This window comes from Salminus brasiliensis, chromosome 7, assembly GCF_030463535.1.
Source record: "Salminus brasiliensis chromosome 7, fSalBra1.hap2, whole genome shotgun sequence".
NCBI lineage: Eukaryota > Metazoa > Chordata > Actinopteri > Characiformes > Bryconidae > Salminus > Salminus brasiliensis.
This window is the reverse complement of record NC_132884.1, coordinates 34,476,240-34,490,859: the sequence shown is the minus strand read 5'-3', so window position 1 is coordinate 34,490,859 and position 14,620 is coordinate 34,476,240. Positions and strand designations below refer to the sequence as shown.

At 41.3% G+C, this 14,620-nt stretch overlaps 1 protein-coding gene across 1 annotated transcript in view; it reads right to left on the bottom strand.

The window, feature by feature from the left end:
* camk1a (calcium/calmodulin-dependent protein kinase Ia) overlaps nt 1-14,620 on the bottom strand; it is a 39,640-nt gene that overhangs the window by 3,120 nt on the left and 21,900 nt on the right. Inside the window, exons 4-11 of the mRNA XM_072684722.1 lie at nt 10,180-10,254; nt 9,939-10,077; nt 7,147-7,273; nt 6,289-6,364; nt 4,995-5,107; nt 4,241-4,319; nt 4,020-4,107; nt 1,896-2,067 (exon numbers count right to left, since the gene is read on the bottom strand). Coding sequence (XP_072540823.1) covers nt 1,896-2,067; nt 4,020-4,107; nt 4,241-4,319; nt 4,995-5,107; nt 6,289-6,364; nt 7,147-7,273; nt 9,939-10,077; nt 10,180-10,254 — 869 coding nt within the window. The remainder of the gene's footprint in view (nt 1-1,895; nt 2,068-4,019; nt 4,108-4,240; nt 4,320-4,994; nt 5,108-6,288; nt 6,365-7,146; nt 7,274-9,938; nt 10,078-10,179; nt 10,255-14,620) is intronic.

Here is a 14,620-nt window from a genome sequence, read left to right as displayed (position 1 = left end):
GCAAATGTCAATATTTTATTCGTAATAGAACATAGATGACAGATCAAAAGTTTAATCTGAGTTAATGTAACATTTTAAAGGAGAAATATGTTGATTCAAAATTTCATGTTGTCAACAAATCCCCAAAAAGTTGGGACAAGTAGCAATAAGTGGCTGGAAAAAGGAAATTGAGCATATAACGAACAGCTGGAACCATTGTTTTGCAGAAAGATAGTGCAGCAATATCAGAATGGTGTTACCCAGCGTAAAATAGCAAAGACTTTTAAGTTATCATCATCAACCGTGCTTAACATCATCAAAAGATTCAGAGAATCTGGAACAATCGCGTAAGGGTCAAGGCCGTAAAACTCTACTGGATGCTCATGATCTCCGGGCCCTTAAACGTCACTGCACCTCAAATAGGAATGCCACTGTCAAGGAAATAACAGAATGGGCTCAGGAATACTTCCAGAAATCATTGTCAGTGAACACAATCCACCGTGCCATCCGCCGTTGCCAGCTGAAACTCTACAGTGCAAAGACAAAGCCATTTCTAAGCAAGCTCCACAAGCTCAGACGTTTGCACTGGGCCAGGGCTCTTTTAAAATGGAATGTGGCAAAATGGAAGACTGTTCTGTGGTCAGATGAGTCACGATTTGAAGTTCTTTATGGAACACTGGGACGCCATGTCATCCGGACCAGAGAGGACAAGGATAACCCAAGTTGTTATCAACGCTCCGTTCAGAAGCCTGCATCACTGATGGTATGGGGTTGCATGAGTGCTTGTGGCATGGGCAGCTTGCATGTCTGGAAAGGCACCATTAATGCAGAGAACTATGTTCAGGTTCTAGAACAACATATGCTCCCATCTAGACGTCATCTCTTTCAGGGAAGACCCTGCTTTTTTCAACAAGATAATGCCAGACCACATTCTGCAGCAATCACAACATCATGGCTACGTAGGAGAAGGATCCGGGTACTGAAATGGCCAGCCTGCAGTCCAGATCTTTCACCTATAGAGAACATTTGGCGCATCATAAAGAGGAAGGTGCGACAAAGAAGGCCCAAGACGATTGAACAGTTAGAGGCCTGTATTAGACATGAATGGGAGAGCATTCCTATTTCTAACTTGACAACATGATAACTTGAGAAACTGGTCTCCTCTGTACCCAGACGTCTGTTGAGTGTTGTAAGAAGAAGGGGGGGTGCCACACAGTGGTAAAAAATGGCCCTGTCCCAACTTTTTTGGGATTTGTTGACGCCATGAAATTTTGAATCAACATATTTCTCCTATAAAATGTTACATTAACTCAGAGTAAACTTTTGATCTGTCATCTATGTTCTATTACGAATAAAATATTGACATTTGCCATCTCCACATCATTGCATTCAGTTTTTATTCACAATTTGTTTAGTGTCCCAACTTTTTTGGAATCCGGTTTCTAGGTGCATTGCTGTGAAGATTTGATTGCACTCAGCAACAAGAACGTTAGTGAGGACAGGATGTTGGGTGATCACCACCTCATCTCATCCTCAACTCCCTAACTCATCCCAAAAGTACTGGATGAGTACTGGGCTTTATACCCCTGTAGCCCGCGCCTATTCTTTTGTCAATACCTCCCTACAGGGACTAGGCAAGTTGAGTGTGTGCTTTTGCACACCTGTGTCAGCAATGGATGCAACTTATAGTAGCTGAAAAAAGCATGCATTCATTAGAATGGGTGTCCACAAACATTTGGACATATTTAGCCCCATAGCTTCAGTTCAAAACTAACAGCAGAACTATTGCTGTAATCAGTGTTACCCAATCGCTACACAAGGTTCTACCTCTATGCCTTAATTTACTCTACAGCAATAAAATGCAATAAAGCAAAGGGTTCAGATCTTTCTCTGAATCTATAAAGCCTCCGCCTCACCGTTCTCCTCCTCTTGCTCCTCCTCCTCCTCCTCTTGCTGCTGCTCTTTGGCAGGCAGGAGCAGGTGTCTGTGGCAGGGGCTGGTGGAGGTGATCTGGCTTGAGCCCTCCAGGCTGGTGCCCAGCTGCAGTCTCCTCATGTGCCTGACCACCGCGGTGGCATTGAAGGCTTGCTGCATGCACAAAGGCACAAGATGCCATACATCAAAAAAAGATGCTCACCAGCACCTGCAGGAGTTGGGCTGTCAGTATGAGCTTATACGCCTGCTTGTGAAGTTCTTATTAGACCCTGAAACTGTTAAAGCACAACTCCACCAGAGAAAATAATCTCTTAATTACGTTATAATCCGTTATTTAATGTTGTAATGAACCTCGAGGAACTCCTCAACGCACTGCTGCTCAGTTCAGAATCTTCTTCTTCAGGCAGTAGGTTAACACCTTTCATCACTTATTCACACTTCAACTCTGTGTCACTGTGTCATTCCTCTAAGTAGTCCCCTGCACTTAACCACTGTGCTGTATTATAAAAAGAAACTGTATTTACAGTATAAATCAAGCTATGGTATGACTCTTGTATCTTGGGTTAATATCCTAATCTTGCCAGCTTGCATTAAACACCTTAAGTGGCTTTGCCTTAAGTGTGTTGCAGAAAAAAGGCCAGTGTTGCATAATGTTCTTTAACTGAGTTTTCTTAGGATAATTGACGGGTAGGAAAACCTCACCTAAGAGTCGAAAGAATAGAATTATTTATTGGAGGTTTTTGAAAACTGTACTGTGAGTTTTTTTAAGGAAGAGAATGAACAAAATGATGAACGGTTGTCAAGACAAAGTACAGATTTGACTGTACTTCAATTTCCAATATTGCTAGTGAGCTAGAAGACTGCCACACAGCATTACCACCCTTTACCTGCAATTTAGAGTTAAAGCCCCAGGGAACACATTTTGATACTGATTTCTTTTATATATATATTATTGGTTTAATAATAAACCTGGGTGTTAAGTGAAGCCATTAGTAAAGTTTAATCAGAAAACACAAAGCAGAAATATGCTGAAAATCACCCAAATGCAGTCCTCAGACCTCTCTGAGTCTGGTCTGGGTGTGGTTTCAATATTTTAATAAACCTGCATGACTGACAGCCCAAAATCCGCTTATGTTACCATGGCACTGCACAAACCCTTGAGACAGAGAAGCTGTGTTTCTTGGCTGTTTACTTTAAACTGTGGTTGTAATTTCACAGATCTTCAGAGTTTGCTGAGGTTCTGATATCTGTAACCAAGTTACCAGCTCGAGTTGCGACCAGGGGAGCAGCTGCCCAGCAAGTCCCTCCACTCCTCCTACCCAGGGGCTGCTTTGGGCCAAAGAGGCGACGGCACTGGACGTGAGGGCTGACGGGACATGCAATGATTTAGCTTTGGCTTTAGCTTTAGCTCTCCAGGTTGCTCAAATTCAAAGGGAGGGTGGAGCCATGTTAGTCTAGTGATTGGTCAGGGTATGCTGATGTAAACCTGACCCATTTTTAGGACCGCCCACTCCACATGGAGAGGAAAGCAATACTGGTGAAATCTAGCAGTACATTTACACTGGGGGGCCGTGAGGAGCCAGAACATCATTCTAAAACTTAGATTTAGGTTCCCAGGGACTATAATACCATTTGTAAATATATGAATAATAAATGTACTATTTGAATTAGTGTACAGTCACATGGTTGTGTTATTACAGTATAATGATTTACAGTTGGTTTAAAGTTACCATACATTATGCAATAATCCATCCTTCATTAAAATAACTCTGAAAGCTACTGATGGATCTCAACAAATCCATACAGTGATTTATGTTTGAGGAGAAGTCAACCAAGCAACCAAACCTGTGTTCTTCTAACCATCATATCAACCTTTAAGAATAAAAACAATCATGTTGGCTCTGTTTTACAGGCTTTACAGGCAAAGACACACTGCTGAGGGCCCAGTTCTCCAAAAGCACCTTAATACTAAGATTATTTTAGCTGGTAAAGAGAGTGTTTAAGGTGATGCTCACTCTGCCATTCAAGGATCATCTTTTTGCTAAGGTGCTTTCAGGAATCCCAGCTGAGATAAAACACATTAGTGTGCATGAGATGACTCTTACCTTCCATTTACTTTTGGCGAAGTTCTTCTTCATCTGAGCGCTGACAGACTCATGGATGTTCTTATCAAGAGCAGTATCTCCTGAAATCCTTCAAAAGCAGACCAGAGAAAAGGGCAGGGGGGGGTGATGATACAGACTGCGCAGTTCAAAATGCTGTTTATCAGAGATTTGGGAGCAGAGATAAAACAGACAGAAGCACAGAAACAGAGCTGATCTCCTACCATGGGTGCAGTAAGGCCTGTTCACATGTGTATCTCAGCGTGGGATCTTTCTCCATCAGGTGGCAAATGAAGTCCTTAGCTGGAAGGAGATCAAATTGGAGTTCTTTTGTCCCAAATATTGAGTAATATCGCCGGTTCACAGGTGGTTCCTGTGATCATTCCTAGAAAAAACCCTAAAGACCTGGCTGATGTTTTGGAGATGTTTCGACCCATCATGTCGTCTAGCCATTAAAATTCGGCCCTGGTCAAAGTGGTCCAGACCCTTTTGCTTGCCCATTTTACCTGCTTTTAGCACATCACCTTCGAGAAATGACTATTCACTTGCTGCCTAGAATCTCTATCCCTTGACAGATGCCACTGTAGATGAAGATAATCTTTGTTTTCCCAACTACACCTGGTATTAATGTTATGGATAATTGATGTATATAGTCATATAAGGTATGACTGTCTGGACACATGAAATAGTAAGTGGCGCTCCTCTTCCTCACGCTTCTCTGAGCAAAATGTTTCTGTAGTTGGTGCCATATAAAACAAGTACCATCACATTTTTTACATTTTAGACATCCCTAATCAGAAATCCCTAATCAGACATCCCTAATCAAGGCTGTGTTTTAGATAATCGATACAGTACTACAAAACATAATATTGGGATACGTCGATATGCTGATAATTTCTACAGCCTTTTCATTAAACAGCATTATCTGTGTATATTGCTTGAATACAGTATAAAGAGCACAGCAGTGAGATGAATCACCTGAGTCTGATATGTCGTCCCAGTACGGAGAGTCAAACTCATATTCCGCCTTCAGAATCTGTTCAAACAGCTTGGCATCATTTTCATCATAAAATGGAGGATAGCCACACAGCCTGAAAAAGACACAGCAGGGTAAGAAAGTGTGTTTGAGTCCCTAGACTGCAGCTCTATTTTGAGGAACCATTTTGCTAAGGTTCTCTTTGCTTGAGTGCCCATTCACATGAATATGAAAGAGTAGAGTGTAAGTTGTACACCAGGCTGGCCTGAACTGTCACTGGGGATACGGGCAACAGAAGTGCTGAAGAATGTCAGTCATGTGTACCTTATTTCTAAACGGAACAACTACATTTACATTGACAAAAGTATTTGGACACCCTTCTTATTTATTGTTTCTTATGAAATCAAGGGTATCAAAAAAGAGGTTATTCTACTTTTGTTGGCGTTCTACTTGATTTTGGAGCACTGCTATGAGGATTTGATTGCATTAAGCGACAAAGCATTAGAGCATTAGTGAGGTCAGGATGTTGGATGATCATCACTCCTCCTCATCCCCAACTCTACAACTCATCCCAAAAGTATTGGATGGAGCACCAACCATCATGCCAGAGAACACAGTTCCACTGCTCCACAGCTCAGTTCAGTGCTGGGGGGCTTTATACCCCTCTAGCGTATGCGTTCATTAGAAGTGGTGTCCTCACTATGTGTCCTAACATTTGGACACATAGTGTTATGTAATGTAAAACAGCCATACATGTTTAAATATATACCAAATATCTTCCAAAATGTGTAGATTTGTACATATTTGTGTCATTATTTATACATTATTTGTATGTACATATATTATTTAAGATGATGAATAATTTATCACAATAATTATTTATGATGTCGCAGAGGAACTGCAGTATGCATCAAATCTCAGGGTAAAGGAAGGTTTTACGTTACATGTGACTGTGTTCAGTCACATGAGCATTAGTGAGTTTAGGCCCACTCCAGCTCATCCCAAAGGTATTAGATGGAGCTCCATCGCTTCAGAGCATGTGGTTCCACTACTCCACAGCCCAGTGTTGGGGGGTCTTATACCCCTGGCTTGGTGGCCTTAAACTCAGTAGCTGAGTAGCTGTTTCAGAGTGCCACCTTCTACTCTGTGCTTTTCTACAGAGATCATACAAGCTGTGTGTGCGCTACCGAATGCCTGGGTCAGCAGAGAGTGAACCTTAAATCAGCTGAAATCACTAAACAGAAGGGGGTTCTGGATACGTCTGCACATACTGTGTACTTAATGGAAACCACTCACAAAATGTAAGAAATGACTCCTATGGACCAGCAGTCCACAGCTTTACTGTACGGTTTCTGCGCCAGGACCTCAGGGGCTGAAAGAGGGAAAGAGAGAGAGGGAGAGAGAGAGAGAGAGAGAGCGAGAGGAGAAGAGGGGGAGAGAGAGAAATGCTGAGTGCTCAGACACTTTCCTGCAGTCTCTCTTCTACAGTCATTTTCACTTGTGAAGAGAATGAGGACAACATCAAAGAGCTCAGGGCACAGAGAGCACTTCTGAAGCACTAACAGATGACACTACCGAGCACTTGATTAAATGGAGAACTACAAAAAAATACTGAGAGTGAGAATGATAGTGAGGTCGAAAGAGGACCAGAGACAGACCAAAAAACGAAAGAAGGAGAGAGAGAGAGAGAGAGAGAGAGAGAAAGAGAGAGAGAGAGAGAGAGAGAGAGAGAGAGAATAAAAGGCATGAGAAGGAGAACAACACAGAGGGACAGAATGAAAGAACGAGAAAGAGACAAAAACGGAAGGAAAGAAAGAAAAAGACAAAGAAAGAAAGAAAGAAAGAGAAAGAGTAAGAGAGAAGGAAAAACAACTGAGAAAAAGAGAGAGAACAAAAGAGAAAGAAAAGAAGTGAAAGTGATGAATATAAAGAGACAGAGAGACAGAAAGAGGGAGAGAGATAAAAAGAATACAAAGCAATAAACAAAATAGGAATAAAGAGAAAGATTATAGAGAGAGATTAAAGAGAATGAGAGAAAAAGGCAGCGGAAGAAGATGGGTCAAGAATGAAAGGCAGTGTGAAATAGAGAGACAGAGTGAGAGAAAACGAAAAGAGAGCGAGAGGAAAGTAGAAAGAGAGAGCTCTTATTCATACCCACATATCCAGGCGTTCCGCAGGCTGTAGACATCACGGTCCCCGAGTCCTCGATTTTCGACAGTCCGAAATCACTGATCATGATGTTGGAGTCTTCGTCCATGCTGTAGTACAGCAGGTTCTCCGGCTGCACCCGGTGAACACAAAACCAACAGAACCAGATTTAAAGCCTTTCTAACAGCTTTCAGAGCTTCGGCTTAAATAGCGCCACGGCAGCGGCAGCTGGAGGACAACATCTGCATAGAAATCCCACAGGAATCGCAGGAAGGAGGAGGAAAAATATAAATGAAACTCTACAGGACCGTAGAGGACGAGAGTGAGACCAAACAGGAACGAGCAGGAATATTGTTACAAAATAAATATGTTAAGGTTAAGATTTTCATTTTAGGAGGTAAAATAATGATAACTGCTTATTCCTACCACACCCCATCTAAATGACTCCCATTTTACTGTATTTTTATTCATATTTAAACACTTACAGTCCAGGGAATAGCTTCACATGGTTCAAAGAAAACAACAGAAACAAACTGACAATAATGAATAATAATCATTTCAAAGTTTCTTAGAAACAAGTCATTGGTTATCAACATATATCTATTCTGAGCAATGTATTAAATTACTAGTGGTGTCAATCTATTAAAAAGTTTAATGGTGTTTAATCACAACAATTTTCTGTGATTAATTACGATAAATCAGTTAAAATACTAGGTAGCACGTCCTTGAATTTTTGGGCAGGAGAACAAATAAATGCCTAATAAACTCTAGTCCAGAGAAATCCAGCTTTTTTTTCGTATAATATCTCATTGTAGTTTGGAGAGCTTTAGCCTCGAATACAACAAAGCTTTAACAGAGAAAATGCTTCACCAACTTTTTAAGAGATAAATGGATGATCAGTCATTGGGCTGGATTCCACAACTAAGACAGGAGCAGGTGTGTGTGTGGGCGACAGAGAGATGAGGAGAATGAGAGTTAGTTATGACATTTAATCCATATTTCAGCATAAATAAAGTGTAATCTACCATCTAAGCTCCACAGTTGCGATGCTGAGTTTGCATCGCTAAATAAGGCCTCTAATACATCACTTGGCTCTGTAAGGAAAGAGACCTACGGGAAGAATTTGGGGCCAAACCTAATAAGATGATTCATTTGTGATAAAAAAAAAAAGGTAAAGATGCTAAAGTCTGCAGATAAACTGTGTGCATTAGTTAGTGTTGACAGCACTACAAGTTACACACTGAAATCTGACACTGACAATTTAGGTGTCCCAACTTCTGCTGCTTACCTACAAACCCTCTGTCTGAATAAAAGCAGTGCTGGAGCAAACTGTGTTACTGTAATCTTTAGGGAGGAATTTGGACAATACTGTAAGTCTAGATTGCTATCATGATAGTAATACAACGGCAATTAACAAAGGAAGACAGATACACCCTTATAACCTTTACAAGTGTAGCTATATCCATTATCCATTATATCTATATATCTAGAAACTGCAAACAAAAAGCCAACCACCAAAAGACCCCTGAAAACTGAAGGAACCTCTGGCAGGTAGAGGTCTAGCAGACCCAAATCCACGACAGAAGAGGCTCAGAGGCTTACTTGGGCCATATAGCACCACCAATGGACTACTGACTGGTAGTGTGATGCTCTAAATAAACCTCAGCATCTGCCACAGCGTCATTAGGATGCTGATATGTATTATTAGCTTTTGAGAAAATTGGGCAACACAAAATCAGAAAGTGGATTTGCAGTAGTGGGTGACTTGTGTCCATCCCTAGTAGCATCCAACGTGTTGCTATTATTTTTGCAGGGGCTGGTGGCTGTTGCTAGGTTACAGAGGTGAATAAGGCAGAGTGATTGTTAAAGGTCAGTTTGCCATAGTTAGACTGCCAGTGCTGGCAGATATTGACACTCACAGAATGTCAAATAACAACAACAAACTGTGCTATAACAACAAACAGAGAGTCAATAAGTATAAAAAAGCACAGGTGTGACATAAATACATGTGTTTTTAAATGTTTGAACACCCCTGTTCGAATAGCTAGTTTGATCGATTTTCTATGTGGAAATAAGTTTGTGGACACCCCTTCTAATATACACACAGCTTGTCTAATCCCTGTATAGAAGTGTTGCTAATAGACTAGATAAGCATAAACCTATTGGCACCATGCCTAATGCCAGGCATGAACCAGAGGGGTATAAAGCCCCCCAGCATTGAGCCGTAGAGCAATGGAACTGCGTCACTCCAGATGGTGCGCCCCATATTATATATCTTATTTTTGTCCCAGTTTGCTAAATGAATCTAGTGAATAGCTATTCTGTATTAAACATTGGTTGTAATAATGATCTCTCAATGCTGATGTTGCATTCATTTCATAAGTAAATGACATTGTGAACAATGCAGGTCATTACTTTAATTAAATAAATCAATATTATGTGCTTACTGAACTTAATTGTGCTCTCCATTAGCTTAAAGGCTCTCTCAGTGCATCCAACAATAAGGGTAGCTTGTTGCATCTTTTATATACAGGGACTGAAACCACAGTGGCACTTATAAAGCTGACTCTGCTTGCTGATACACTTTACTATGACCAATGCATGTGCCACTCCTTCTAAAGGGGGTCTGAGACATTTGATTAGATAGGGTTAAGGTATCTGTGTGCACATTGACCAGTAAGCATGAGATGAATGAGAGGGTCCATAAAAACCAAGACAGGACAACAAGACAAAAACACAGTACAGGACAGTACAGGAAGGACATTGTGCCCCATGTCATATTTAACCCGGAGCATTACCTTCAGATCTCTGTGCACGATGCCCATGTCATGCAGATACTTCACTGCATCCAAAATCTGATGAATGAGCTTGCTGGCATCTCTCTCTGTGTAGAAACCCTTCTCCACAATTCTGTCAAACAGCTCTCCACCCGATACCCTAAAACACACACACACTCACAGAGTCAGCTGTGTTTTACAATAATTACAGAACTACTTAAATATCATACTTGAAGCATTAATAAAAAAAAATGTTACTCACAGCTGCATGACCAGGTACAGATGTGACTGACTCTCGAAAATATCCTCCAGAGAAACGATGTTCTCATGCTTTATTCTGTAAGAGATAACAGTCAACAGGCAGAGAATATTACTGACCTTAATCCTCAGACATCTACAGTTAATCCTGTGGTTCCGATCTACTATTTAATTGTGAGTGCTGTACAAAAGTCAGAGGCCAGCCTTCATCATGAATTTCCAGGCTAAATAGCGGTTAAAGCACAAGCATTTCCAAAACTAGAGTGCAAGACAGAGCAAATGGGACCACTAACAACTGTGCAGAGAAAAAAACACTCATTCCTTTCATTTCTCAGAAACAGCTTCACTCAATTAAGCTCCACTCTCGCTCAAATCCAGATCCTGTCCATTCTTCCACTGTGAGAAGACCACTTAGCAATATAGGTCTGAACGTTATGTGATCAAGAAGCTCTTCCTGATCAAATCAAACTGCTGAAGCTGCTTCAGTTCTCAGAACAATGGACTGGCCACCCCAGAGTCCACCCCAGAGTAGCATCATTAAATGTGTTTGAGAAGCAGAAAATGCTCTGAATGTGTGGGAAAATGCTCCCTGAAGATTTCTGCCAAAGAACTAAAAGAAGAGGGTAAAATGTGGACTGTATATATATATATACACATATATAGACACAAATGTTTGTGGACACCCCTTCAAATGAATGCATACAGCAACTTTAGTTGGACCCATTGCTGACACAGATGTGCAAATGCACACACACAATGTGTCTACTCTGACTCTTTTCTCTCTGAGACTGTTTTCTCTCTGGAGCAAATAAACATTGGCACCATGCCTAATGCCAGGCGTGTACTTGAGGGGTATAAAGCCCCCCAGCACTGAGCCGTGGAGCAGTGGAAGAACTGTGGAATGAAGGCTGGTGATCCATCCAGTACTTTTGGGATGGGTTAAACAGTAGAGGCAGTTACTCAAACAAAAGCAGAATAACCCTTGATATTAGAAGAAACAATGAATGAGCAGGTGTCCCAATACTTTTGTCCAACTGTATAGACAAGCATAGCATATAAATATAGCATATCTTGCACTTTATGGCTGTTTCAACTGGATAAAAAAAGAAACAAATGGTCTCTGACTTTAACACAGGACTAATCTATTACAAATGAATGATGCACTTGGTTTTAAAGGGTTAATGGATCTATACTGTGTATTCATTAACACTGCCTCTCCTCTCAATCACTGCCTTTTCTTTATGTAATCTCTCTCGCCATCCCTCTTGTACAGCGCCACTGCCTCACACATTAAGGCTGTAAAAATGCAAGACTGCATCATGATGCATTGATCTAAAGGCAGCGATTCATCTGCATTGATTTAGGAATGCTCAGATTCAGTGGGCGTGCTTCTGGTTGAAATGAATTGCTGTGCGTTCAGAGATTTGCAGCCCTAACAAACATTTTGCATGTTTTATTTATGGTCATTAAAAATGCACGGCCAGTTTGGCCTCATCTCACTTGTAAATGAGAACTCAAGCCCCAACAGGCCGATCTGTTTAAATGAAGTTTTAATTTTAGAAATAATTCAACACATTACCACGGTCACACAAAACCTCCAAAATCACCGAATATCAGCTTTACAGGAGACAGAAAACACCTTCTTAAGTTTCAATGTCAAAAGTCAATGTAAAAGATTTTAGTCCAAGTCATTTTGGAGCATTTCTATGGGTCCATTCTTCCTGAAATGTAAAGCACAACACAATGTACAGAACAACAGCTAGATTCGCATTATGTCAAAGAGTCAAAAATGTAAATTCGAAATACTATCCACTATGTGGACAAAAGTATTGGGACACCTGCTCATTCATTGGTCTTTTTCTGAAATCAAAGGTATTAAAATAAAAAAAAAACATTTTCTCTGTCTCTGTCCAGGGAAGAAGGCTTTGTACCAGATTCTGGAGCATTGCTGTAAAGATGTCATTGCATTCCGCAACAAGAGCATTAGTGAGGTCAGGATGTTGGATTAACCCCTAGCCCCCCTTATCTCCAACTCCCTAAGTGACCCCAAATGTATTGGATAGAGCACCATCCACAGTTTGTGGATTTAGGCATGGTGCCAATGGGTGCATGCTTAACTGCTCCAGAGAGTCCTATTCTATTGGCAATACTTTTCTACAGGGACTAGACAATCTGCATATGTTTGTGTGCATGGAATGGGTGCATATGTGTCAGCAACGGGTTCAACGAATTCATTAGAAGGGGTGTCCACAAACATCTGGACATCTAGTGTATGTCTACAACATGCTAGGCATAAATTCATATTTCATCTGGTAGCTTTCCTTTCTCCACTGAAAAGAGAGAGCTGTAGTAGGTGTCACACAAACACCAACTGATGTGTGTGTGTGTGTGTGTGTGTGTGTGCTGTAAGCTCTTTATTTCGTTCTGTTCCTTATTGTCCCCGTCTTCCTCTTCCTCTCTAAATACTGCAGCAGTCTCTTTCTCTCGTCTTATTGGCATGCGGCACAGCCCCTAATCTGTCACTTTCTCTTTCTGCTTCCTTCCTCTAATCTCTCTCTGTCTCTCTCTGTCTCTCTCTCTCTCTCTCTCTCTCTCTCGTGTGCGCGCACTGTCTCTCTATTCTTAATTACAGTATTTCTCACAGTAACTGTAGAATACACTCTATTCACACAGCCTTACTCTGTTTCATGATTTCCTCTGCCTCTCTCTCTCTCTACCCTCCATATATGCCCATCACTCCATCCATGCACTCTGTGTCTCTCACACTCTCTCTCCCGCTTTCTGTCTTTCTCATTCACTGTCTCTCTCTACTTCTCTTCCTTTCTCTCTTTTTCCTGTTGTGTCCCTCTGTTCTGTCTATGTCTCTTTTCTTTTCTTCCACTCTTCAACTCTCTCTCTCTCTCTCTCTCTCTCTCTTTTTCCCTCCCACTCTTTCACTCTGACCCTCTTTCTTGCCATTTCTGTCCATCGTTCTCATTTCTGTCTCTCACTCTCAATTTTTTTCTCTTTCCCATTCTCCCACTTCTCTCTCTGTCTCTCTCTCTCTCCCTCCTCCTCTCCCTTCACTGTACTGCTAAGGGGGAACCTCAGTATCATCTCAAGCTCTGTGTGTGCTGTTGCCCTAGCAACAGAGACACTAAAAATAGGACTATCTCCAATACTCCTGACATTTCCGATGCCACCATTTCTACACGGCGATACCACATTGTTTACCTCCGAGAGCTTTTACGGCGGCTTCTCTCTTCTTGGAGAGTGGGGCTCATTAGAAATGCAAAAAAAGTTGAACCTTCTGTGACTGCAGGAGAGGACACACACCAAGTGTAGCAACAACCTTTCACTCTTCCACAGATACCAAGACACGTGGTGTAAATTTGAGGTTGGCTATAATAGACGTACACTGTCTCTCAGACCCGCCGTTACACAATGATGCCAGTGCTGGGAGGGTAAGGCTAGTATAAAAAGCCACCCATTTGCCTCTTCTGGATTAGCAGTATTCCAACATTTCTAGAAGCAACATCACTGTGCTACTACATCCAGTGTGTTTTTGCTGCTTGGTTCCACTTTGATTTGGCTGCTGTTTGGCACCTCGGGGTCTGCTGTGAGAGCTCTTGGCCCTGCCTGTGTAAGTGAGCCATTTGTCTGACTGTGCTTAGCATAGTTGTTTGAAAGGTAGGACACAAGTAATCTGCTTGACTGAAGAGATACAAATTACACCCCCCTATTCTTAACACACCGCACATGACGACTGCTGCTTACACTCTTTTTGAAATGCTCTCACGTACGTTCTCATGTATCAGACATTGCGAAGGTCAATATGATTGAATGCCTCAGCTTTCCGGTGCTTGCAAACTAAATATAAATCATTCCCATAACATTTACGGTGTAGTACTGTACAAATGTTTAGGCATCTAACCTGTTCAAAGCCATCAGTCTCACTATATTATTACATATAATATTATATATATATATATATATATATATATATATATATATATATATATACTATAACATTCAAACAAACATTAATGCAGTTAAATAAAAAAGTTGTTTATATCTTTTGAGCTTGTTAGAAGATTTTTGTTCGATGCTCCCAACCATTGTATATTCTTGTTGAAATGCAGCAGCAACAGCAGCTCACTTCTTTACCTTAAGAGAGCACAGTTATACTCATTGACAAAACAATAACGCACCCAGAAGATGTCCCCTTCGTTTGCAGTGATGTCTCGAATGAGAAACATGGGCAGCTATATTGTCTTTAGCGATGAATACAGTTTCTGTTTGGGATCCGACGGAGGTCAGGATCGAGTATGGAGGCCTCATGGTAAGCGTTTCAATCCTGCCTTTGCTGTGGAGCGACACACCACCCCAACTGCTGATGTGATGATCTGGAGAGCCAGGATTATGCTCCCCAACTCACAGCAAGGGTTTCCCAGGAATGTCTCAGC